Raw genomic sequence first — 25,796 nt, 5'->3', positions numbered from 1 at the left:
ACATGCTGCTTTAGTATTTATCCAGGCTGCCTAAAAGGCAGTATTTAATGCACAAGCCATTCACACTATAGGAAACTAATGGGTCAGGGCTAATAGAATACTAAAGTGAAGGACAGTACTTAAAGCTACACTGTGTAGTATTTACTCCCATCTAGCGGTGAAATTGTATATGACTACCAACTGAATATTACTTCCTAGCCCCTCCCATTCCGAGGGTGTTTTAACTCCTACGGCGGGTGTATTATTTAAAATCTGCCGGCAGTCGCGAGTAATCTCCCCCTCGCATTCGTCACGGTGCCACTGAGTGTAAAACCGCGAAGCTTGAATTTCCAGGTATGTCCCTCTTTGGCTAATGTATTTTCAAGATGGAGGCGCAACATGGCTGCCGCCATTTGAGCGACTCGCTCATATGTATTCTGAATGGCAGATTCTACGCTTACGAGAATACTTGATTAGTTGGTGGAAGTAATTACACACGAATGAGCACATATAACTTTGAAAGAAAAAAGTTTTTTTTGCTAAGAATCAACTTTAAAAATGACAGTGTAGCTTTAAGGTGGCTTGTATGTCATTCATTCTGTCATTCATACTAAACTGAAAGTAAATTGCATTGTATAGTGTATGGGAAAAGCATAATGTAGATAGGTAGGCAGGCAGGCACATACGCAGCACACATTTCTCCAATAACCATCATTAAGATTTTGATATGACTTGTGACTTGTGCCACAGTTGACCTTTCGTTGGCTCAGACCAGACGGGATAGCCTTCGTTGCCCTCGTGCATCGATGAGCCTTGGGCGCCCAACACTCTGTCGCCGGTTTGTTGTTTGTCCCTCCTCGGACCACTGTTGGTAAATTCTCACCACTGTTGATCGGGAGCAACACACAAGCCTTGCCGTTTCAGAGATACTCTGACCCAGTCGGCTTCCCATAACAATTTGGCCCTTGTCAAAGTCGCTCAGATCTTTATTCCTGGATCCAACATGTTGAGTACAAGAACTGACTTAACTGTTTGCTTAACATCTAATCTACCCAGACCTTAATATCTGGACTTGTTAGGAGATGATCAACGATATTCATTTCACCTGCCCCATAATGTTTTGGCTCATCATTATTCTGAATTTTTTTTTTCTCTCTGGTTTTGCTCTACGTCTACAGGGGTTTGACAGACACCATTAATTAGTTAATGTCTTATATAGCAGTACTGTAACTGCAGGGTGTCACTTACAGTCTCTCTCTGTTTTATCTCCTGTTAAAAATAGATGTTGGCAACTGTAGCCCAGTAAGAGGGCGGGTAGATTATACCCCTAAAAAGGGGCTCCCAAGATGCCGACTTAAGCATCATTTTGGAAATCACTTCTTTTTGAAGATAACATTTAAAAACTGATAAGAAATTTGTCTTGTCGTCAACCCACGGCTTTTTGACTATTTACGAACTGAAGCGTCTTTCAAAATTGTGCAGAGGGCTAAAAGATTCTTATTTTGAACAGAACTTAAACCCAAAGTTGCCATGAATGTGCTTCTCTCCTTTAGAAGTTAGTGAGGACGTATACATGCTTAGAACGTCCCAGTGCCGATCCCTCCGAGGTTGTGAATCCAGGTAAAATCCTATCTTATTCTTATCCTATTTGTATGTCTCAAGAATCATCAGGTAAGTTAAAAAGCGACAAATTAACATTTACCCCTGTTAAACTAAATCTGTTGTCTCGTCCTCTTTCAGTCGGTAAAATGGTCTAAAAATTGAGGTAAATGCTATATATAGTCTTAAGAGTATCCTTACATGGGGTGGCTGAGTGAAGGCATTCCCTAAGTGAGCGCATTATTTTTGTTCCATCAGCAGGAGCTTCCCAACTGTTCTCAGGCTGCTCTTCCAACACTCAAAGCTCTTCTTTTCTCTTGGGGTAAGTGCAGCTTTATTTTATTAATCTGTTAACAGATATGTATTGGGACAAGTACATTGCACAGATGATCATATTGGGTGTATTTCACATATACGATTTCAATTGAATATTGGTATAAGATATTATTGAACGCTTGAGGGGGAAAGACTGTGTGACATGATTCTGGACTTTAGATCATTACCAAACGTCTGTGGTCACTTTTGATTCTTCCATATTTAATATTCGTTTTATTGAGGGGGAGAAATGGTATTAATAACCCACAGGTTGAGCTCTAATTTTGAAGAGTTCATGTAATGCAGAAATATGCACAAATTTGTTTATTGGTTTGTTTGTTTCCACATGAAACCTTGTCACCATAGTCATATTATGTGCAGGTCAAAGGTCAAATCTAAGGGATTTTGCTCAAATTCTTTTGCTCCGACTTGGATTCTGAGAGTGTCCATAAGTTGTGCCAGTTATTCTTGGGTCAGCTTTTCACTTTCTGCCTGTAATGTGATGCACTTGAGCTCATGGGTGTTGCTGATGGGCTGGAATGTGAGTAGATGCGGTTTTGGTGCTAGTTTACAATAACCAGTACACACAAAAAAAAATAAAAAAAATGCTGTCTTAATTTTTTTTAAGTACAAGCTTGAGTACAAGTCATAAACTGGCTTGAGTTGAATCTATAACTTTGTTGATCTATAATTGAAAATTGATTAACTTATTTTGATGAGCTAAAGCAATGTAAAAACACATTGTCATTACATATTTATCTCATAATCTCATAAAGAAAAAGGAATATTAAGTTTGATATATAGTTTATAAACTGATTTATTTTGGGCAGGCAATATTCGGTTTTGGTTTTATCTGGGGTTGTGTTTATAAGGTTATTTGCTTTCTTACTTTCTTATATTATGTAGGTAAGATTTTTTTGAATGATCAAATCAATTTATATGCATCTGTTTATTACATACACTCTTAAAAATAAAAAATCCCAAATGTTTTTTTGCAGTTATCCCAAATTCAGTAAACGGTTCTTTAAAGACATTGTTGTTTGAGTGAAGAACATTTAAATTATCTAAAGAACGCTTTAGAGAAAATTTTGTGCAATGGAAAGGTGTGTATATCATGATAACCTGAGTTAACAATATTACCCAATATGTATTCGCAAGCAACACCTAGCTTTGTTCCATATTCAACATTCTTAACATTTTGTCCAGTATAAATCCTTTTAAAGTTGATTTAGATTGCACAATGAGTATTGGTATGGTCATTAGGTCTTTTTCAGAGTGTTCCCGACATGCCTGCGAGGGTCGTAACACTTTATCGGCAGGAGCAAACTCAACATCAAAGCTCTAAACATGTTGTCCATCACTCAAGGTATGGGATGGATGCGTTTAAACTCAGTTTGATTGGCCGATACGGATAGCCTTGGCGTGATCTTTGCTCAGAGGCTTCAGCTGGCCAGAAGAACGCCTTCGCTTACGCTAATGCCGCTTTCTTTGTTGCTTCATAAGACATCTAAAGGTCAAGTGACCTGTTGGATACTCAGATGGCTGATTTGAACCCACAGTAAGGCGTAAAGATTAGCAACGCTTGTGTGCGCTGTAAACAGTAAAGGTTACGTCATGCATCAGTCGTGAGAAAGGAGAAAATGTTGCTTCACGGTACAGTAGGAAAACATGACATGAAGCATGGCACTCAAGCTTCTCAGCTGTCAAGAAAGAAAATGGTTTGTATTCAGTTCACATTTTGGGTGAAGAGAAATTCAGATTTGCTTCAGTGTGGCGCCTGTTTCCTTCAGGTTAACAAGCATGAATAAATCAGCTTTTACCAATCCACAGGGACTGAATATTTAGCCGTAATCAATTTGGCCCTCAATATTTTGCAATACTTTGGTGTATGGATCCAGACAGCATACTTGGCAAAACAGATTAATTGCCATTTAATCACATTTTTAGTTTATTTACATATTTTAATTTATTTTGTGTTGAAGACACACTGTAAAAAGTGATCAGTTGACTTAACTTAAAAAAAAGTGAGGAAACCTGTTGCCTTAAAATGATTAAGTTATAAACTTGACAATTCCACATAACTTAATTGTTTCAATTACGCATGAAGTTTATACTTCATTTTGAGGCAACGGGTTTCCTTACTTTTTACAGTGCAAGATCAAACCGTTTCTGAAGCTTTGCTGGTGCTGTTGAATGAATCATGCTGCATTTGTTTAGCATTTCCTGTTAGCATCTGTTCACATGATCTCATGAGAGATGAGATTAGACCTGTAAAGTTGTTTAAGAACTATAATTACTATTAATGAAAATAATATACTTCAAATAAACTACAGAATATGCTTCCTGTAAGTGCAAACTTCCTGTAAAGGAACTTAATTGGATGTTAATTGAAATTAAATGATAATGTATTATAGTGTAAATTTATATTAAATGCAATGAACTGATCTGCGCTTTTTTTTTTTTACTTACAAATTTTTACATGTGATTTCATAACTTCTATTGTCTTTGAAATATAGTCAACGTGCACTGCCAAATATACTGGCAAGCATTTATGGTAAATTAAAATATACTTTAATGTAATTTCGATTGAAACTTGTCATGTATTTAAATATATTTGTAATAATGAAGTTGCAATTTAGTACACTTATATTAAGATTTACTTTTAAATCAACTTTAAATGTAACACGCTTTCATATGTTAGTCAACACCTCAAAATAAGTGTTCTTTAAAGCACGACAAAATATTATTATAACATAATTTGATTTCAAATGTTCTTAATATACACTTAAAACTACTAGACATTTGACATCACAAAATGCACTTTTTAAAAGTCATGTAAATGTACTAGCATCAAGTACACTTCAGTGGAATTGTATTCAATTCATATTATATTGTCTGCCAGTTCAGTTTTTTTTTTTTAATGTACTGTACTTTTAAGATTTGAAGGACACTACAAGGTCACAATCAATACAATTAAGTGTACTTCTTTTTTACAAGGGTTAATTTGGTACCAAACTTAACTAAAATTATGAAAGTGATGTTGGAAATACTGTTAAAAAGGCTAAGTTAGTTTTTGCAAGCGAAAAATGGTTTCCTGATCAAGCTGGGCTTTGTTGGGTTTAGGCACTTGGCCTTCACCATTTATAATAATAACCACCATATAGTAAATCCAAAATATGCTGTATAATAAATCAATAATCCATCCTTCAATACTGTAAGTAAAATTATGGCAAAGTGTGAAATGTAACAAACTGCTCACACCGGCCATCACACAATGACTCAAATGCTGTTCTGATGTGTTCGTCAGGAAATCAAGCTCTCAGGTAGTGAAGAAGAAGCAGGTCCAGGCCACTGAGGCTATGGCAGAACCAGCCTACACAGTGCCAGCCTTCAGGGAGAGGTGAGATTTTACTGGCTCCTGCATCTATTACAGTTCAGAAGGCTATTTAAAGACAGTGTAAGAGAAAACCAGAAGCCATATTAACAGACGACAAAAAATGATAGTGTCACTTTACTCTTAAGACTAAACCTGTACAGTATGGAATGTAATTCTTTGTGTGTGCGCAGGGCTCCCGAGGGCATGCAGGAGTATCAGAGAATGGCAGCTCACTTTGGAAGAGGTTTGGTTCATCTGCAGGAGGAGCTGCACAGAATGAAAGTGGCCACACATGAGCAAGTGAAAAATATCGAGATTACTAGAGAGGTGATCATGAATATCTCTACAAAATGCCTTTAAAGGGATAGTTCACCCTAAAAATGGCCGTTCCAAACCTGTATTTTTTTCTCTCTCTCTTGTGGAACACAAAAGAAGATATATTTAACAGTGTTGTCCATACAATGAACGTCAAAAAAGCAGAACCTTTGACTCTTTACTCCGTTCTTTCTGTATTTGGACAGGTGAAGGGATTGTCTTTGAGGAAGGATGTTCCTGCCGAGGTTCCCAAAGCACCGGACTTCCTGGTCAGTCTGAGATCCCACACTGTGTGGGAGAAGACCCCCGTCAAGCTGTTCTGCACTGTGTCCGGCCAACCCAACCCTATTGTCAAATGGTTTGGATTTCCATTTTCAATTCCAAAACCATAATCTGTTTTTGATACTGATTACATGATTCAAACTTGAAGTCCCTCTGTAGTCAATAATTGTATCCCTTAAAACATCTTTGATCACCAAAATTACATATTTAAAAAAAAATTCCTTGAAAAAAAATCGTCATGCCTTAAAATAGCTTGAATGTAACACTACACCCTTTCCTCATTTAGTATACTTGGTTCTATGAATATATTAGCCCTGCAAATTAGCCCCGCCTCCAGTCACTCGCACCAGCTCAGACATCCGCTTGTTGACTATCACACATGATGTGATTGGTTAAAGGTGAACTATGCAGATTTTTTTACCTTAACTGAACAGCTTCGGAGTCATTGGAATGGTTATATTACTTTTTTCGGGTTGAATGGTGGTCGTCTCGCACCCCCCTATCGCCTGTGAGCGGAAAAAAACACACTTGCAACTTTGGGCCGCGTCAGGAAGTATCGCTTGATATCCAGTCTCACGATGTAACGAATTGCTTTACGGCAAAAAAATCTGCTAAAATTCTGTCATTATTGCACTCCCTCGCGCTGTTCGAATCCGAATGAAGAAGACGTTGTAAAGAATGTCCCGTCTGCTTTGTATCTTAGAGTCGACAACAAGTTTTTCGACAGTGTTGTCAAATTCCGAAGCTGTAGGGGGAGCTGTATAGAGAAACCTGCGAGCAAAAAGCGAGAATACAGCAAAGAAATTCCTGAAACTACATAGCCCTGCTTTAAGGTAGTTTGTGACATCAGAAACACCAGCGATTTCAAACTGTGTTTTTGAGACTGTCTTTGGTTCACTGCAGATTTAAGGAGAAAATACTCAGCAATGGTGTTGATTTATTAACCGGCACATGGTTTGTCTTAAAGCATATTAATAACACCACATAAACATATACCATTAAAAGCTTAATTTTCACTACAGGGGGACTTCAAACAACATAAACTGTTTGTAATATTAGTTGAATATTCTGAGCAAAAAAAAAAAACAATGAAACATGAGAAGAAATTTTTGTAAATTGTTAGTAAAACCAACCATGCTCATGCTTCATTAATGAGGTCCATTATGTGTTTACTGTTACTGTACTTTGGTTCTCTCACTGATGTGGATAAAATTGAGCACAACTGAACTTTATTTCTCTGTTTTGGCAGGTATAGGAATGATGTTGCCATTGAACCCTTGAGTGCTCCTGGAAAGTACAAAATTGAGAACAAATATGGGGTTCACAGTCTGATTATTAGCAGGTATGACCTCACACACCCTACGTTTACAAGTAGGCCTCTAATAGTTTCCTTTTTCCATTTTAAACTAACTTATAGTTGCAAAATCTTAGGTTTATATTTTTTTTACACATACTGTACTTGCATGAATTGGCAACACATTTTAGTTTCATGAAAATTTGGATTCAATAGTTACTCGTCCTTTGTCTTTCAAAACCCATTTGATTTCTTTCCTCCATGGAACACAAAACAAGATATTGAGAAGAATGTCCAAGCTGCTCTCTTCCATACAATGAAAGTGAATGGTGACCTGCAGGGCTGGACTCATTTACCGCAGAATAGATACACGATACCAGCTGTGCTTTCTGGCGCTCTCATCTCTCTGACAACGAGTTGACACACAAACCCGCCTCGCCTCACTCACTCGTTTCATTTGCTATGAATATTGGAAGTGTTACAGGGCTTGAATTTCGGAGTGGGATTGCGCGTATTGCGCATCGTTTTACTAATTTCTGCAGATTTTGTGCTCACACCCAAAGCCTCTCAACACTAAATTTAGTTCTTTTTCGCTGCTTGTTGCACTTAAACAGTCAAACACACACAAACTAATAAGTATGAGATAATTAAAAAATATCTATATAGCAGTTTTTCCCCATGGTATTGATCTCAAAATTGTGGCCAGTGAATATGCTGATGGCTAGTAACTTTGGAGAACCACTAGACACAGTGGCTGGTGAGCAAAAAAAGTTAATGTCAAGCATGGTGACCTGTAAAAAAAAAAAAGTTTTTAAAAAATAAGACAAATGCTGCAGTTAAAAACCTGTTAGTTGGTTAACTGTAAGTTGCCTTAACATATACAGTGAAAAAATTATAGTTTAACATTGCATGTAATTTCATATGTATATTATATGTATATATGTAAATTACTGTCAAATGCAGGTATTTACAAGAAAAAAACTATGAATTTCCATGTAATTTAATGGTGAAAAACAGTAAAAGTACAGAAGGTGTTGTTTACCTTGTGTTCTCCATGTTACCTTATTACCATGTGTTACCTTGTTACCTTTGCTTGTTGTTTACCTTGTGTTGCCCTAATGCTAACATGGCGATGGCGTTAAACAGATACCTTCCCAGAAGTCCCTACTCCCATAATTTGGGAAACAATATGTCACAATATATATTTTTAAATTCTCTCTCAGAAAAGCTGAGGGTTTTTAATACATTTAATGGAATGTTTATTTACAGTGCAAATGATGACCATGGCATGGAAATTTCATTGTTTTGCTCTCACAAAGCTATCATATAGCTTAACGTAGCCTCCAAGCCATATGACCTACTTTGATGGTGTGTTTTTTTTTTTTTTATTGATTTAATTTGTTGGAGCCCCATTCATTTTCACTGTATGGAAGAGCGCAACTCACCCCTCCCTGTTTGCAACGCCCTGGGAAAGTGAATGAAGTGCTTTTAAAAGCGACACTTTCCTATTTAGTCCCAGTGAAGTTCATCTTGAAGAAGTCTCAGCTGTCGGTTCTGCTCAACTTAGCTATGCGTCATTTGATCCTGGAACGCCTGACGCCAGTGAAGACTCATAGTCGCCATTACAGTAGCAGCTCTCACAGGTCATCGCAGTGGCCACTGTTTGATCTAACCAGACACTCATTCATTCTCAAAATAAAACTTGCATATTTTACTGCAACTCTCAGGGAGAAACAAAATGCAAATACATAAGAAAATGTCACTGGTTAGGACAAACATGCCCTATGCATTGCAAAGGGAAAGGAGTGGCTCTAAAATAGTCCACAGGGACTGAAGGTCACATTTCGGTTTTCTTATGTTCACACTCCTTCAAGGAGAGTACAGCATGTCTGAGACCAACACACTGCTGCCCAGTGAGATCATGTTCTGGATGCAGAAGTCTCTCCACTCGTACCGAATGGTTCATGAAAGATGTGTGAGGAACACACAGAACAATTTTTCCACCCTGTTAACTAGCCATACAACCAACAGCGGATCATAAAGCATTTAGCCTCACATTTAATGCTGAAGTCCATTTAAATACTTTTCTTGTCACAGTTTAATATGCGTAGACAATTGTAAGACATTCGTAAAATGATTTAGCCCAAAAAAGTCTAAAAACTATGGCTTTGTAGCACTTTTTAAAAAAATCTGTGTTTTTTTCAATTCTGACCAACCCAGCATAGCAACAGTGGGTCAACCAATGGTGTGAGTTGGGGGCGTGGCTATCTGTTTGTTTCACCAATGGCAGAGAGGGGGCGTGTTCAGGGAAACCTTTTTGAACACAGTCATTCTTTTCCAACTCTGTTCAAAATAGAGGCACAGAAATTACACACTTGACCTTTAAATTACTTTACAAAAATGGAATTTTAATCTCTAATACTATTTATGAGTTTGTGTGTTCATGACGTTGCTGATTCAATTGCTAGTTCCTTAAAGGGTTAGTTCACCCAAAAAAGAAAATTCTGTCGTCATTTACTTGCTCTCATGTCGTTCCAAAATTGTGTTCTTAATGTATACATTTTTGTCTGTTTGTTTTGTCCATACAATGGACGTCAATGGTGACCAAAACTGTTTGGGTACCAACATTCTTCAGAATATATTTTATGTTTCACATTAGGAAAGGAAGTCATTCAGATTTGAAACGATATCGAGTAAATTATGATTTTCTTTTTAGGTTGAACTATCCCTTTAATCTGATTTCTAATGAATATGTCCCAAATGGCTACTATAAACTATATTTTGGTTCGAAAACTCATGTTCAGTTTGTTTGTTTACATTGTGAAATTGTGTTGTTTTATTGCAGATGTGCAGTTACTGATTCTGGAGTGTACAGTGCCGTGGCAACCAATCCACAGGGAAAGGCCACCTCCAAGGCTACTGTCTGTGTCAGGAGTGAGTGTTTCTTCTTTTCTCCTCATATCTTTTCTCATTTTCTTTTGGTAAATGGTCTTTTAGTGATCTATCTCGCTTGTTTTCCCATCTAGGGCCACAAGGGGGAGGAGAGCTCTCCCATCTGCCAGGACAAGGTAAGATGGAGCTTGTGTTTGGCTGACGCCCAGGTCTGAAGGACCTTACTTGAGATCATGAGCCATAAATATCTGTTCTGTTCCAGGCGCTAAGTCTTGATAAGACATGGAAACAATGTCACATTTTTTTCCCATGGTTCATTTGATCTTGTAAACAGAAGGCAGTGTGGTAAACACCTCTTTTTTCAGTGTGGTATGGCAGTGTGGTAAACGCCTCGTTCACCTCTTTTGACACCATTGAGTTGTCAATAAACTAAAAATATTAGTAAATATTTACTTAATCATAAAGTTATTTGAATAGTTAAAATGACTGTTATGTGGACAAGTATGCGCAGGACAATTTGATATGAAATGTAATAAATATGAAATATGAAAACAGTAGGGATTTACCTCTTGTGGATTTTAGAAAATAAAGTATGGTTGATAGATAAATAAATATAGAAAATACATTTGAATTTAATTTTAAATAAATAAGACTTTTTAAAATTATGAGTACAATGAAATGTCATAAAAATTAATATTTAGATAATTATCATTTTATTTTAATTTAAATAGTTAAAAGTCATGGAACATTACTTTGAGCTCTAAAATATTTTCTGTAGGTTAGGAATTGATAAAAGTGAGTGCAATCTCTATAATTTATAAATAATTATACAATAACCATGAAAAAAAAACATTCATGCAAATTCATTCAAATGAGTTGGAATAAGTAGGATTATTAATAAGGATTTATCTAATATATTTATATCACACTAAAATATTTGCTAAATTCAATTCAATTCACGTTTATTTGTATAGCGCTTACCACAATACATATAATTTCAAAGCAGCTTTACAGAAATTGCGTGTCTACATTACAATTTAGAGTGATTTGTTATCAGAGGTGACTGTGTCCAAGTTATGTATCTCAGAAAAGTACATATACAAATCACACAGTAATTAATTTTTTTTATTCATTTAAGGCAGAAACAATGAGTTCATTGAAGTAATAATGAATATGTTTTGCACAAGCCTTTAATGTGGTTTGGTTTGTTATGGAGCATAACTGTCTTTGGGGTCTTGGGTTTCTGTTGTGTTTCCTATAGTTCCTCTGCTCAGCAGCATTCATCCCAGTAAGCTTGAGGTGACCCTGCTGGACTCTTTTGGAGTGACATTTGGTACTGAGGGAGGGTCTGTTAGTCTGGTGGCCAACATTGTGGTGGTGCCTGACCTGCCAAACCTGCCACCTGAGGCCATGTGGTACAGAGATGGTGAGATGCTGCATTTCTCATTCAGTTTAGAACCACTGAAAACGTTTAAACTGATACTAACACTTTACATATGTGTGTAGATACTTTGCTAATGGCATCCAGGTGGGCTGAGATGTCTATTGGTGGTGGAGTCGCCAAGCTCGCTCTTCCTCACCTGAACAAGGATGATGAGGGTCTTTACACCCTCCGCATCTGGACCAAGGATGGAACCACAGAACACAGCGCTTACCTTTTTGTTAAAGGTAAAAAAATAAGTATTAAATGCATTGAGTAATCTAACCATTCCAAAAATAACTAGGAAGAATACAGAGCCCCTAAAGGGAAAAATATGAGATGGGAGAAACAAGTTTTCAAGCAAACGCAAAGGTTTCTTGGGTCAGAGCCCCTAAAGGGACATGATGATGGAAAAAATTAGGAGATGGAAGAAAAAGTATTATTTCAATGTTTTGCGTCCCATCGCAAAAGTTTTGCGTTTCCCAGAGTAGCTTTAAGTTCCCTCGCAAAACTTTTGCGGCCCTCAAAGACACTTTGCGTTCGCTCGCAAAGAACTCAAAGATTTTGTGAGCAAACGCAAGATTTCTCAGGGGAACGCAAAGCATTTTGCAAGCGAACACAACATTTCTCTGGGAAATAAAACATTTGCGAGAGAACGGAAAAGCAGTTACATATAATTTTTCCTTTCATCAAATTTTTCCCCATCATCATGTTCCTCTTGGGGCTCCGTACTTGGGAGAATGCAAAAGTTCTGAACTTCTGGTGATGGAAATATGAGATGTAAGGAAAAATTATATTACAAATTATATATATTATAAATAATATACGCAAAAGTTTTTGCGAATGAATGCAAAGTTTCTTGGGAAGAGAAAGGGGGGGAAATGATCTTTCAGTGTTTTGTCGTTCGCTCACAAATGTTCATGTTCCCCCAATAAACTTTGCGCTTGCTTGCAGAACTTTTGTTTTCCTCTCTGAGCCTTTTCCGAGAGTGAATGCACAGTTTCTTGGGAGACTGAAAAAGTTCTGGTGACGGAAATAAAACGGAAATAAAATCAAACATTTTGCTAGCGAATGCAAAGTTTTTCGGGACTACGCAAACTTTTTGTGAGCAAACAGCAACGGTATTGAAATATAATTTTTACTATCGTCTCATTTTTTTCCACTTCCATGTCCCTTTAGGTGTTCCATAGAGGTATTATATTTAGTGTGTAACACATAAATGAGAAAGAGATTAATAATTTTTATTTTTATTTTATAAATATGTGTAAATGTATTTGTTTCACAGATGCCACTCCCTCAGTGGCCGGGGCCCCAGGAGCCCCCATGGATGTTACCGTCTCTGATGCCAATGCAGATTACGTCCTGGTCTCCTGGAAACCTCCAAACACCACCCATGAGGCTCCCATCACTGGATACTTTGTGGACAGGTAAACATAGATTTCAAATTAAAACTACAAATTACAAAACAAATTAAACTAAATAATTAAATAAATAGAAAAATGTATTTACATTGTTGTTATTTACATAATAAATGAATAAATCGTTTTGCATACTAAAAAAAATCTTGTGTACATCTTGCATGTTGCCTTGGCAGACGTAAGTCAGGAACTAAGGACTGGGTCCAGTGCAATGACTCCCCTGTGAAAGTGTGTAAGCTGCCCGTCCACGGCCTGACCGAGGGAGCTTCCTATCACTTCAGAGTGAGGGCTGTGAACAAAGATGGCATCAGTCTGCCTTCTAGGATGTCCTGTGGAGTGACCGCTGCAGAAGTGGAGAGTGATGTGGAAGGTAGGACTAAAAACTATCAGCAGATCAACATATCTTGTGCTGAAACAGGACCAGTATAGCCCACGCACGTTAAAAGACTTTTTATTAAATGGGAGCAAAGAGATTGGTAGCAAAAAGCTGCTTCTTCAAGCTCTAGACACCTCAGTCTTCACACACGGTAAGTGTGCAGGATGCAGCAATATGCGTTTCCTTCCTGCTGTATGTGCCCAGTTATGTTTTGGACCAAATTCACTGTACAATGAGAACTTTCTCAGGTGTGTGATTCAAGTCCCTTTAATAATATATTTCTATATTTTGCACAACTGTTAGTCATAGTATGTATTTGGTGTCACGTTTGAAATCCATTCAGTAAGTTGCTATAATGCACACTCATATATCGCACACAGAAGCTTAAATGCATCTGTAGTGATGATCTTAAAAGCGGTCTGGTGTTTATTAAATGTGTTCAAATGGAATCACCCAAGCTGATGGGAAAATGAAGTATTATGTTTATGTATTGAAACAGTGATTAAAATCGAAGGGAAATATGACATTGCGATTCGACAGGAGGATCTACAAGGAGGTACATTGGATTTCAGGTTTCACTGAGCCATTAATATCATCTCTCTCCATCCACCTATACTGCATGTCAAAGTATCTTACAACTTAACACTCATTTCATTCATTCATACACCATGTAGTAATTATTGAAACAAAAAGGGGGGTAAACATGAAGCTTTAATCTAATTTTTAACTTACTTGGGTATATCTATGTATGTGTGTGATATCAACAGGACATTGTAACCAAGGATAAAATGAAGGAATGACACCTTTTTCATCAAAATCAAGATTTTATGTGAATAGATAAAGGAAAGTGTCCTGTATCTGGTCAAGGTTTTCATAATTTCAATCACCTGTTTTGCTTCATTAAAACATTTTAAATAGTCCTAGTTTTGACTAATTATTTTTTAAAATAAAGATATTACATGTAGTCTCTCAATTAATATGAGGTTACATAAACTGCAAATATAATCAAATATATAATTAGAAAATAAATAGCAAAATGCTGTTTTTAGATGAAGTAAAGATATTTATTTCAGCTTCCCAGTCCTGTCTGGCAAAAATAAATGAATAAATAGTGTCAATGATAATAATTTATGATAGATAATGTTACATTTTAAGTGTGAACTTATTAACCAGCTAACCAGTCAAAATGGCGATTTACCGACATCGCTGCATTTAACCCCAAACTTGTATTCTCAGATTGAATTTAACCAGCAAAAAAATGAGTGAAATAATCCATTAAATGAATTTCATCCATCTAAATTAAATTAATCCAATTAATTAAAGTTCAACACATTAAAATGTTTTTGGGTTTTTTTGCAGTGTGGTCAATACATTTTTTTATTTACCAGGAAATGACAAACTGAATTTTTGGCTAAAATGTATTTTCTTTCTCAATATTCTGAGTAAAGTTCAAGTAATCCATGTAATATACTGTTTGGCTTTCAGCTCTTTTGTCTACAGTAGCTTTGTTTGTCAGCATACAAGTCCTAATAATTAATTTACTTATTTGCCAAAAAATCATGTTGTCTCAACACATTAGTACTAAGTCCAGTGTTGGGGAAAGTTACTTCTAAAAGTAATATGTTCAAATATTGTGTCACTCCCTAAAAAAGTAACTAATTGTGTTACTTTTTAGTAAGAGTAATGTGTTACATTACATTTGCCTTACTTTTACCTACAAATTCACAGCTGTAGAGTAGAGGTCAATAAATGGGAAAACAAAATAACTTTCGTTACTTATTTGAAAAGGTAACTAAATAATCTGATTACATAACTTAAAGGAACACGCCGACTTTTGGGGACTTTAGCTTATTCACGTATCCCCCAGAGTTAGATACGTCCATATCCTTTTCATCTCCGTGTGTGCCGTAACTCTGTCTGACGCACCCACCGCTAGCCTAGCTTAGCACAAAGACTGGAGGTGAACGGCTCCAGCTAGCATACTGCTCTAATAAGTGACAAAATAATGCTAACATTTTCCTATTTACATGTTGTGATTTGTATAGTCACAGCGTGTACAAATAACAAGGTCACATGAGACACAGCATCTTCTAACCGTATACTGGGAACTATATTCTCAGATTCGCAGAAGTAGCAGTTCTTCGCCTACTGAGAATATAGTTCCCAGTATGTATACGGTTAGAAGATGGCTGTGACCATGTGACCATGAGCCGTTTACCTCTAGTCTTTGTGCTAGCTAGGCTAGCGGTGGGTGATTCAGACAGAGTTACGGCGCACACGTAGATGAAAAGGGTATGTATGGACTTATCTAACACTGGGGGATACGGTGAATAAGCTAAAGTCCCCAAAAGTCGGCATGTTGCTTTAAGTTACTTGTAATGCGCTACCCCCAACACTGGTTACTAACACACTGCGATGTAAAGTAGATGTTAAAAGTATTTTGTATAAACACACATCTGATTTATTTCTGTTTAGTGTATGTTACAATACCAGGTCCACCCACCAATGTGCATGCTACAGAAATAAACAAAACCTATATTGTTCTGAGCTGGACACCACCTAGCCCTCGCGGACGGGCACCTGTGTGGTACCTCATTGAGAAGGTGTGTGTGTTTGCACTTTTATAACTGTAAAAAAATGACTTTTTTTCTTATATAATGTTACAAATATATGAAATAATATGATGTCAATTTGTAAATAATGTAAAATCTTAAAAAGTTAAATACTAAATTTAAAAGAGTTATAAAAAATAAAAACTTGTAATATTGTGAGGAATTTATACATGTAAATTAATTACACAGTGCTAGTCATCATATTTTTTTAATGGATTGTTTATCCCATCATTTTCTGGGTTTGTAAGGGGAAACTCTCCTCATAATGGTCATCTATGACTCTCCACGGCTTAGTGTGAAGGTGACAGTCACATCTGGCAGAGAGTCAACACTGCGGTCCAGCTACGATCCCCCCGTTACCCTGTTTACGATATGGATGACAAGAAAACGTACCGCTTCCGCATAATCACTGTCAACAAGTATGGCTCAAGTGAGCCGTCAGAGCCCACAGCACCCATCCAAAAGGTGGACCCTTATGGTAAGAAGGCTCTCCCTGTCAAACCTGCTGTTGTGGTTGTCTAACTGTCCAATGCCAAACTATGCTAAATAAGCTGTTTGAAAGATCATTCAGATGATGTTCAGTGCAAACAATTCTACATATGCTGCTTGTGTAACTACTTCCATGCTGTATTTTACAGGTATTGTTCCGAACATTGGTATGTATGTTTAAGCTTCCACAGCCTTCTGCTTTGCGAAAAGGAAATCACTTCTTTGAAAGTCTTAAATAATACTATGATCTGAAATGCATTGTTGTCCCCTCCACTTTGTTGTTGTTTGGCTCACATTTGCTGCGTTTCAGTTCCACTTCCACATCCGTCCACCATAAACATGTTCCTTTTCAGCACGGCAGAGTTCACTCTATTAAATCTGTGGCAAAATCTGATGACGAATCTGATTTTTAAAATAGTGTGTTTGGTTTGTGCAGGTGTCCCCTCTGCCCCGGGACAGGTGATTGCTTCCAGAAACACCAAAACGTCAGCTTTTGTGCAGTGGGAGGCCCCAAAACATACCAACAACCTGATGGGTTACTATGTAGATGCCTCTGTGATCGGCTCTAAGGCCTGGTTCCCTTGTAACCACAGACCTTACAAACACACCAGGTAAAATATACTCAAAAATGTCCAGATTTCGTTAAACTTTGTCACACCAAAGAAGTTAATAATTATTACAGTGGTTTCTGGAAGTACTGTAGGTTTTACATTACAGTCTGTCTGGACTTTTGTCAGGTTTGTGGTCCATGGTTTGATCCCAGGAGATACTTATGTGTTCCGTGTGCAAGCCGTGAATGCTTTTGGATTGAGTGAAGAATCACAGGAATCCGCTCCCCTCTTCATTGATGCTGCACTTTGTACGTACACAACAATGTCTTTGTATTTGCTTTGTAAAAACAGTAATAAAAGGAATGTAAAGTTAGAATAAGACAACTAATTAACCAATATCGTGACTATTATAATTTGTAAGGGATTCATTGTTGACTTAAAGGCACACTAAATAATTTGTTTCAATGGCCAGGATACAAAAGTGGTCTTGTGGTTTATACTGACACCTAGTGGCGTGGATGTATCATTATGCAAAAAAAAAAAAAATCAGTTGCAGATGTGAAAATATGCACATGTATCCAACAATAGAGAGAGTAGTAGAATATTGAAGGTGTATATCATTCTAAGCATTTATTATTATTTATTTGTTTGTTTATTTATGTACTATGTGTCAAACTGTTTTTAAATGGAAAAAAGACAGCACAGGTACATCTGTAAGATGTCTGCTAGAGATCTGGAAAACATCTGCAGTGTAAATACATCTGATGAACATCTTAAAAAGAACAGTTTTACATGCATTCTAAACCATAAACATCTTAAAGGCATCTTCTAAATGTCTATACGACATCTGACAGGATATGTCTCAGAGACGTATTGTAGATGAGCACACACTCTAAAAAATACATCTTGCAGACTTAAATATAGACGTCTCTATAGACGTCATCTGATCTGTGCTATCAGATGTACTTTGTGCATCAAGTGCACTATTGTTTGATTTTAGAAACCTGAAACCATGCAATGGGTGGACATGTACAATTTCTTATAAGACACATTTAAATAAAGTGTTTTGAAGTTAGCCATATAAACACCTGTGTTATCTTATACAGCGGGTGCAGTGGAGTATGGTATGTATGGATGTGATATATTTCATATATAAAGTAATTTAACACATCCACTCCTGATATTTACACACCAGCCTAATATTATTTTACTCAGTATGCATTAAAGTCATTGACATATAGGCACAGTGACAGTCCAGCCTGTTTGTGAATTTGTGTATGCTAATCGTAACCAATCACTCTAACAATATCACTGTATAAAGTGATTCTGCTGTCACAGTAAAGGATTTTAATCACTGCACCTGATCAGTATTTGACGGCTTCAGTCACTTATGCTATATGTGATCCTCAGGACCTTTATTCGTCTGAATGATTTTCTCTCTGTCCCACATCAGCTACTCCCTCCGCCCCATACGGCATCAGTCTGCTGAACTGTAATGGATCCTCCATGACCCTGGCCTGGAAACGCCCCAAACACACGGGCGGCTCTAAGATCACGTCTTACTACCTGGACAAGCGCGAGGCAGAATCGGTTTCCTGGAAGGAGGTTAGCCCGAGTCCGGCTGTCCACAGGACCTTCACGGTACGCTTTACATTAATATATTTCTTGCGTATTTAAAACAAGACCTTTGAATATGAAAATTTTACTGATGGAATAAAAATGTACTCTAAATTTATACTTTTGGTGTGTTTTCCGGATTGGCCGGTATTTCACAGGTGGAGAATCTGACCGGTGGCGTTTTCTATGAGTTCAAGGTTCAGGCTGTTAACCTGGCCGGAGTTGGCCTGCCATCTGAGCCGAGCAAAGCTTTTGCCTGTGAAGCCTGGACAATGGCTGAGCCTGGTCAGTTCCCCTTTTACTCCACTATACTACCGTCTCAACATCGACACTGTTATTGAACTAAAATAATTCAACATTGAACTGACTCGAGCTGAATAACGACACTATTGTATTCAGTGGATCTGCTTATAGCTTGATCCTTGATTCTTCTCTTTATCATCAGGCCCAGCATATGACATCAGCTTCTGGGAGGTGCGGGATAGCTCCATCCTGGTGCAGTGGAGGGCCCCTGTGTACAGCGGAGAGGGTCCCATCACTGGATACTTTGTGGACATGGCTAAAAAGGGCTCATCAGATTTTGTCACTGTGAATGCTGAGCCAGTGGGGCATTGTTACCTGAAGGTATGAAACAAAACTGATTTTGTTACACAATTCAAATAGCCTCGCAGTTCAATAAGACAATGGCACAACACAGAGGCTAAGCACATAAATAAATGTGATTCAGTATTCAAATGTGTGTACTCTGATATGTAGGTGACTGGACTAGAGAGTGGAGCGTCATATGTGTTCCGAGTGCGGGCTGTGAATGATACAGGTGTTGGAAAAGCCTCAGATGTGTCCGATCCCATATGTGCAAAAGCACTGCCAGGTAACAGCCATTCTTTAACATGCAGCATTTAGATATAGTTTCTCACCAGAGGAACATTTTCATAGTTCCTATAACTATTGCTGGATGTACTCGCTTTTTGTAGATGTAGGAACGCCATTTGGTGGGACTAAATTAGACTTCAGATTAGGGTCTAACCCAGCACAATAGGAACTACCAGTGACGTAAGTGTGCGTTGATTGGAAGCATTCCTTACAAAACACCAGTACCCGCCATTTTTAGAAAGCCGTGTAAACACACAGTTTACATATACTTACTCCACAAACATGGAAAACAGTGATGAATGGACCAACGCTGAAGCCCAGGCACTTCTCAACCTTTTGTTGACGTTGTTGAAAGCCTCGCTTAAATTGCTGTTGGCCAACTTACCTAACTTCAGAGTTCCTACAAATGTAATCAGGAAAATGGCCCTAGAGGATACATAGCTCTTTATTTTGTTATTATTGTTTGTTATTTTGTTTCTTAAGGTACAAAGGACATCGTATGTGGTGTGGATGAAGAGACTGGAGACATTTTCCTGAACTTTGAAGCTTGTGAAATTTCTGAAACCTCTAAGTTCAGTTGGTCAAAGTCCTACAAAGAAATCACCGAATCAAGCAGGGTCTCCATCACGTCCTCTGGAAGAAAGTATGTCTGTTCTGTGTGAATTTGTCATTTTATTCAACCCAATCTCATGAGAATTTGTAAATATTAAACAAGTTCATTCAATCTGACTCGTATGAAAACGTGTGATTTGAAGATGAAACGCTATCATGAAGGTCCACCCCTAAAACCTAACCTTCAGAAAATCATTGTGGGATTTGTCAAATCGAAAAATACTTAGGAATAGTCATGAGACTGTTGCATTTATTAACACAGCATCAATGAAAAATCTTCAACGTTTTCTGCTAAGGTCAAAGCTGACATTTGTAAACCCTGAGACGGAGGATCTGGGCGTCTACTCTGTCGCGGTGACCGATACAGATGGAGTTTCATCCAGTTACTCCGTCAATGACGAAGGTCAGAGATGAGGATCTACATATCTTCTTTATTTACTTATATTCATCAAACTTCATCTTTATGATACCCGTTTTCTTTTACAGAGCTCAAAAAAGTGCTTGATCTGAGCTACAACATCAGACATCCTAGTGAGTTGCCTGTGGATTGTTCATGAATGTTTTTGATTGACATTTCATGAGAATTTTGATTATCTAAAAATTATTTGTTGTTTGTTGTTTTTTCTTTTTTTACTTTTTCTTTTCTTTTATCAGCCGTTCCACTGAAGACGGAGCTGAACTGTGAGATTCTGGAGAAGGGTCATGTGCGTTTCTGGGTCCAGGCTCTGAAGTTGTCCTCCTCTGTCAACTACAGGTTCATCGTCAACGATAAAGCCATCACGAGTGCTGAGGTACAGCCAAACACTTCACTGCTTCAAAATCACTCAGAACACATAACATATCGCTTTTTTCATTTAAGGGACAAAATAGGCTATTGATAGTATTATTGTTGTTGTTGTTGTTGTTGTTTACAAAAAAGAATACATTTACAAATATTACCATAATTAGCCACAGTCAGTTATTATTATTATTTGTTTGTTTGTAATTATTATTATTTACAAATAATAATACGTTTACAAATAATTAACAAAATTACCCACTTATTATTTATTATTATTATTTCTTTATTCATATTGTTATTTTAAAATAATACTAATAAATGTACACATTTACAAATAATCAATAAAATTACCTAGTTATCATTATTATCATTGTTGTTTACTAATAAATTTACAAATATGAACCAAATTAGCCCTAGACAGTTATTATTTACAAATAACAATATATTTACAAATAATTAACAAAGTTACCCAGTTATTTATTCTTATTATAATTATTTACATTTACACATTTACAAATAATTAACAGTTACCCAGTTATTATTGTTATTATTGTTGTTGTTTACTAATAAATGTACAAATAAAAATGACCTAGTTATTTATTATTATTATTGTTGCTGTAGTTTATGAAAAATAATACATTTACAATTATTAACCAAATTAGCCACAGCCAGTTGTTATTATTATTATTATTATTTATTTTTTGTTTGATTGTTGTTATTAGTATTTACAAATAATATTACATTTACAAATAATTAACAAACTTGCTTAGTAATTTATTATTACTAATGAATTTACACATTTAATACAAATAATCAATACAATTATTATTATCATTGTGGTTGTTTTTTTTACTAATAAATTTACAAATATTAACAACATTAGCCACAGCCAGTTATTATTTTGTTTATTATTATTGTGATCTTTGTTATTGTTGTTTAGTTATTTTTTATTATTGTTGTTTTAGTCCCATTTAAAACCCTTGAAAAAAGTATTTAAACTGCTTTTACTGTGTGTTTAGGGTTGCAAAATCAGCCATGATGTATCCACTGGAATCATCCAGATGACTGTTGAGCACTTCACCAAAGCCAATGAAGGGACTTACACCATTCAGATCCACGATGGCAAGGCCAAAAGCCAAAGCTCACTGGTTCTTGTGGGAGACGGTAAGGGCTTAACAGCGTCCGGTCTCAGAGCAGTTATAGGATTTCTATAAGTATAAAACTTCTGTAAGCAAATGTTCTTGGTATTTTTTTCACTTTAGCATTCAAAGTTGCTCTGAAAGAAGCTGAGTTCCAGAGAAAAGAGCACATCAGAAAACAAGGTTTGTGAAGCTACACATATCATAACAAATCTCAGTAATGTTTGTATTGTGTGGCCAGTTTTCATTTATTAATCCGTTTCATTACTCTGGTTCTCTCAGGCCCTCACTTCTCAGAATACCTGTCTTTCCATGTGACCGATGACTGCACAGTGATGCTTGTCTGCAAGGTAAATGCAACACAACAATTGAAAGACTGTTTGTTGTTGATATCAGTGTCTCATATCATTATCCTTGTCATATTTCTACACTGTAGCTGGCCAATGTGAAGAAAGAGACAACATTTTCCTGGTTTAAAGAAGATGAAGAAATAACTGTCGACGTTCCACCCAACCCAATGTCTGGATCTTGCTCCCTTCCAATCCCCATGGTATGATCACCAGCGCTCCAGAGATCAAAGTTTATAAAGCATTAACATAATTGCAGTTAAGGTTTTTTTAACAGTTTAGAGCTTCATAAATCTAACTATTCGGTTACATTGGAACTATTTTGGTCCAATAGTTCTCCAGGAAAGACCAGGGAATTTACAAAGCTGTATTGGGCGATGACCGTGGAAAGGACACCTCTGTCTATGATATTTCTGGCAAAGGTATTTTTATATACTGTGTATATATATATATATATATATATATATATATACATGTACATAGTGTGAGTGTGTGCAATAATAATTGTATATACGGTATATACACAATCTATTGTTCAAAGGTTAGGGTCAATACTATTTTTTTAAGCATTTAATACATGGCTTACTATTCAGCAAGGATGCATTAAATTTATCAAAAATTATGGTAAAGACATGTTTAATGTTGGTCATAATGTTTTGGCTCATCAGTGTATAATGAAATAGAAAATAATATTTTACAATATTATTGTTTTTACTGTATTTTGCTTAAATATAATGATCAAATAAAGGCAGCTTTAAGAGCCTTAAGTGAACATAAGAGACCGCAATTGTTGGAACGGTATTTTGTGTATAAATAGGCATATGTTATATACAAATTATATTTAAATATTAATTGTCATGTTATATGATTATTTTTTGTATTATTTTGTGCCAGTGTTTGAGGATATCATCAATGCCATCGCCAGTATTGCTGGTAAGTAACAATTTTATGAAAATGTAACCTGAATTCGATGAATTCCTTCAATTAATTTACTATTAATTTAACACTTTATACAAGTATAGTATTATTATTGTATTGTGTTTCACGACAGGATCCTCTGCCTCTGAGTTGGTTCTTCAGTGCACACCAGAGGGTATCAGACTGCAATGCTACATGAAGTACTACACAGAGGAGATGAAAACCAGCTGGTGTCATAGGTACATCCACAAAAGAGACCACCCATCTGTTCAATATACTAATCAAATGATGCTGGAATGATATTCGTGACAATGTTGTGTTGGGTGGGTTATCGCCAATTGAAGAGATTTTCTTTTGATGTTTTGGCTTTAGAGACAGTAAGATCTCCTCCTCAGAGAAGATGAGAATTGGAGGCACATCTGAGATGGCCTGGATGCAGATCTGTGAGCCCACAGATAAGGAAAAGGGTCATTATACCATTGAGATTCATGATGGGGAAAAACCACACTCTCGTACCTTTGACCTTTCTGGACAAGGCAAGTGGAGACTGACCTGCTGAATGCCATAGGCTCCGAATTTACATAAAAAAATGCAATTCATACATACTAATACTTGAATACACATTTATTTTCTATGATTGGGTCATAAAGTCCGGGTAAAAATGACAGGGTTATAAAACTGTTCTGATGTGATAATTGGAAGAAACTTTTTTCTTTTTTTTTTTTATCATGGAAACTTATCATGGATTCTGCAACGTGTTACTTATGGTGTTTTCTTCCATTCTAACAGCATACACTGATGCCTATGCGGAATTCCAAAGACTGAAGTAAGATCATCGACATTGCTTCAATTCATTCTCTTTACAGACTCCTATTTTTTTCCTATTGATGTTTTACACTGATATTTTCTCCTCTTCTTTCATCAGAGCTGCTGCTTTCGCTGAGAAGAGTGAGTATTTCTGAGAACCGGTCAAATGGAACATTAATAAGGGTCTAATCTGGTATTCATGCATACTTGAACTCAGGCAGTATAATGGAGCATAAAGCTTTTTGCAATTAAAATAATCTCATGAAATGAGCTTAGTTATGTGTTCAGATGTCAGAACTATGACCCAATTTCATACAAGTGGAAGTAACCTATTTATTATTAAATAGACATTATTCCAAAAAAAGTTGGAAATAGTGTCCAAATGTGTTAAATGAACTATTTGCCCTCTGTAGACCGTGGTAGAGTGGTAGGTGGCCTGCCAGATGTTGTCACCATTATGGAGAAGAAGGTAGTATTTCCTTTACTTTTCCCATGTTTACTAGAACTACCCTTGATATTTATTTTTAATACATACACAAGTTAACTGTGTTTTCATAAAGTGTTCATATTTTATGGACTAATTCGCAGTACATGTGCACATAATTTGTGACCTCTCACCTCTGCAGAGCTTGAGTCTCACTTGCACAGTGTGGGGTGACCCCAGCCCAGAGGTCACCTGGTTTAAGAATGAGCAGGAAGTTCTGTCTGACGACCGCTTCAAGATCACCTTCGAGGGCGGCAAGTTTTCCAGCCTCACAATCAACAGTGTTTACGTGGAAGATTCTGGAAAGTACAGCATCAATGTGCGGAACAAGTATGGCGGTGAATTTGTGGAGATCACAGTAAGCGTCTACAAACAAGGCGAAGATATCCCTGAGCCCAAACTGGGACAGATGTCCAGGCCAGCCGCCACCCCCAAGCCAGCTACACCCGCTCCACAGTCCGTGAAGACTCCTACACCCTCCATAAAGTCCCCCACCCCTACTCCACCTCCCTCTGTCAAGTCTCCCACTCCAACTCCAGCTCCTAAATCACCCACCCCACCAAGGTCCTTGAGATCCCCCACCCCGCCAAGATCCATGCGATCTCCCACCCCTACTAAGAAGTAACTAGTAAACTATGGCTTATAGAACCTGAAGATACGTGAAGATAGATAAAGTTAATTTATAGTGTTTCAATTCAAGTCAGCCGAAGATGATCGGTTTTAGTTTGCTGCAGAAGTCTACAAATCAGGATCTGTCACTGGTACAATTGCGAGATTAAAGATACTTGTCATAAAATATCTGAGGGAAGAGTCCTTTAAGATCAGCTTCAGACTCCAATGTTCACCAGTTCATCTCTGAAATTGAGACAAAAAATAGGAAGATTGTGTTTTATGTGTTGCTTTCGCAGCCAAAAGCTAATGAAGGTTAGATAAAGTGCTGTTGGGACAGTCAAAAATCATCACAAAGGCCACCACTGTCTTATCTGTCTTTATTCTGTAACCTCCAAATGCTTTTTGGTGCCAATAAAAATCAGCCGTCTCCTCTCTGGAGTGGATCTTCAGTAGTCTGAGTTCAATTTTGTCTCTGTTTATTTCCCAAAAGGACATTTATTAATTTGATTCAGTTTTACATAATATGGGCAGTCTGTGAATTAGTGTTTTACTGACCTCAGGATTACTATCAAAGTAATATTCAGCTGTGTGTGCTAACCAGACTAGACACATTATACCAGGGGTGTCCAATTCTGCTCCTGAAGGGCCAAGGCTGCATCCGAAACCTTAGGCAGCTGACAGGTCCAAA

General features: G+C 37.0%; 1 protein-coding gene across 4 annotated transcripts; it reads left to right on the top strand.

Moving 5' to 3' along the window:
- The first annotated feature begins 1,836 nt into the window (after window positions 1–1,836).
- myom2a (myomesin 2a) lies at window positions 1,837–25,566 on the top strand. Of its 4 annotated transcripts, XM_079597987.1 has the most exons (37): window positions 1,837–1,900; window positions 3,157–3,259; window positions 5,201–5,293; window positions 5,461–5,596; window positions 5,791–5,942; window positions 7,116–7,208; window positions 10,006–10,094; window positions 10,187–10,228; window positions 11,314–11,478; window positions 11,559–11,720; window positions 12,758–12,899; window positions 13,067–13,260; window positions 13,766–13,822; window positions 15,742–15,869; window positions 16,173–16,356; window positions 16,804–16,978; window positions 17,105–17,226; window positions 18,372–18,559; window positions 18,694–18,820; window positions 18,981–19,159; window positions 19,292–19,406; window positions 19,892–20,051; window positions 20,317–20,423; window positions 20,507–20,551; window positions 20,675–20,811; window positions 21,821–21,965; window positions 22,064–22,123; window positions 22,223–22,290; window positions 22,377–22,490; window positions 22,622–22,709; window positions 23,182–23,220; window positions 23,339–23,444; window positions 23,578–23,741; window positions 23,995–24,031; window positions 24,131–24,153; window positions 24,426–24,481; window positions 24,639–25,566. In XM_079597987.1, the coding sequence occupies exons 2-37, from the start codon at window positions 3,180–3,182 to the stop codon at window positions 25,119–25,121; spliced, it is 4,455 nt and encodes a 1,484-aa protein (XP_079454113.1). In that variant the 5' UTR covers window positions 1,837–1,900; window positions 3,157–3,179; the 3' UTR covers window positions 25,122–25,566. The 4 variants fall into 4 exon arrangements, with proteins under 4 accessions (XP_079454113.1, XP_079454114.1, XP_079454115.1 ...); XM_079597988.1 differs by lacking the exon at window positions 3,157–3,259; XM_079597989.1 differs by lacking the exons at window positions 13,766–13,822; window positions 15,742–15,869; window positions 16,173–16,356.
- The last annotated feature ends 230 nt before the right edge of the window (window positions 25,567–25,796 follow it).

Source organism: Phoxinus phoxinus (assembly GCF_949152265.1).
Source record: "Phoxinus phoxinus genome assembly, chromosome: 22".
NCBI lineage: Eukaryota > Metazoa > Chordata > Actinopteri > Cypriniformes > Leuciscidae > Phoxinus > Phoxinus phoxinus.
Note: the sequence above shows the minus strand (reverse complement) of the source record. Positions and strands in the feature narration are given on the sequence as shown.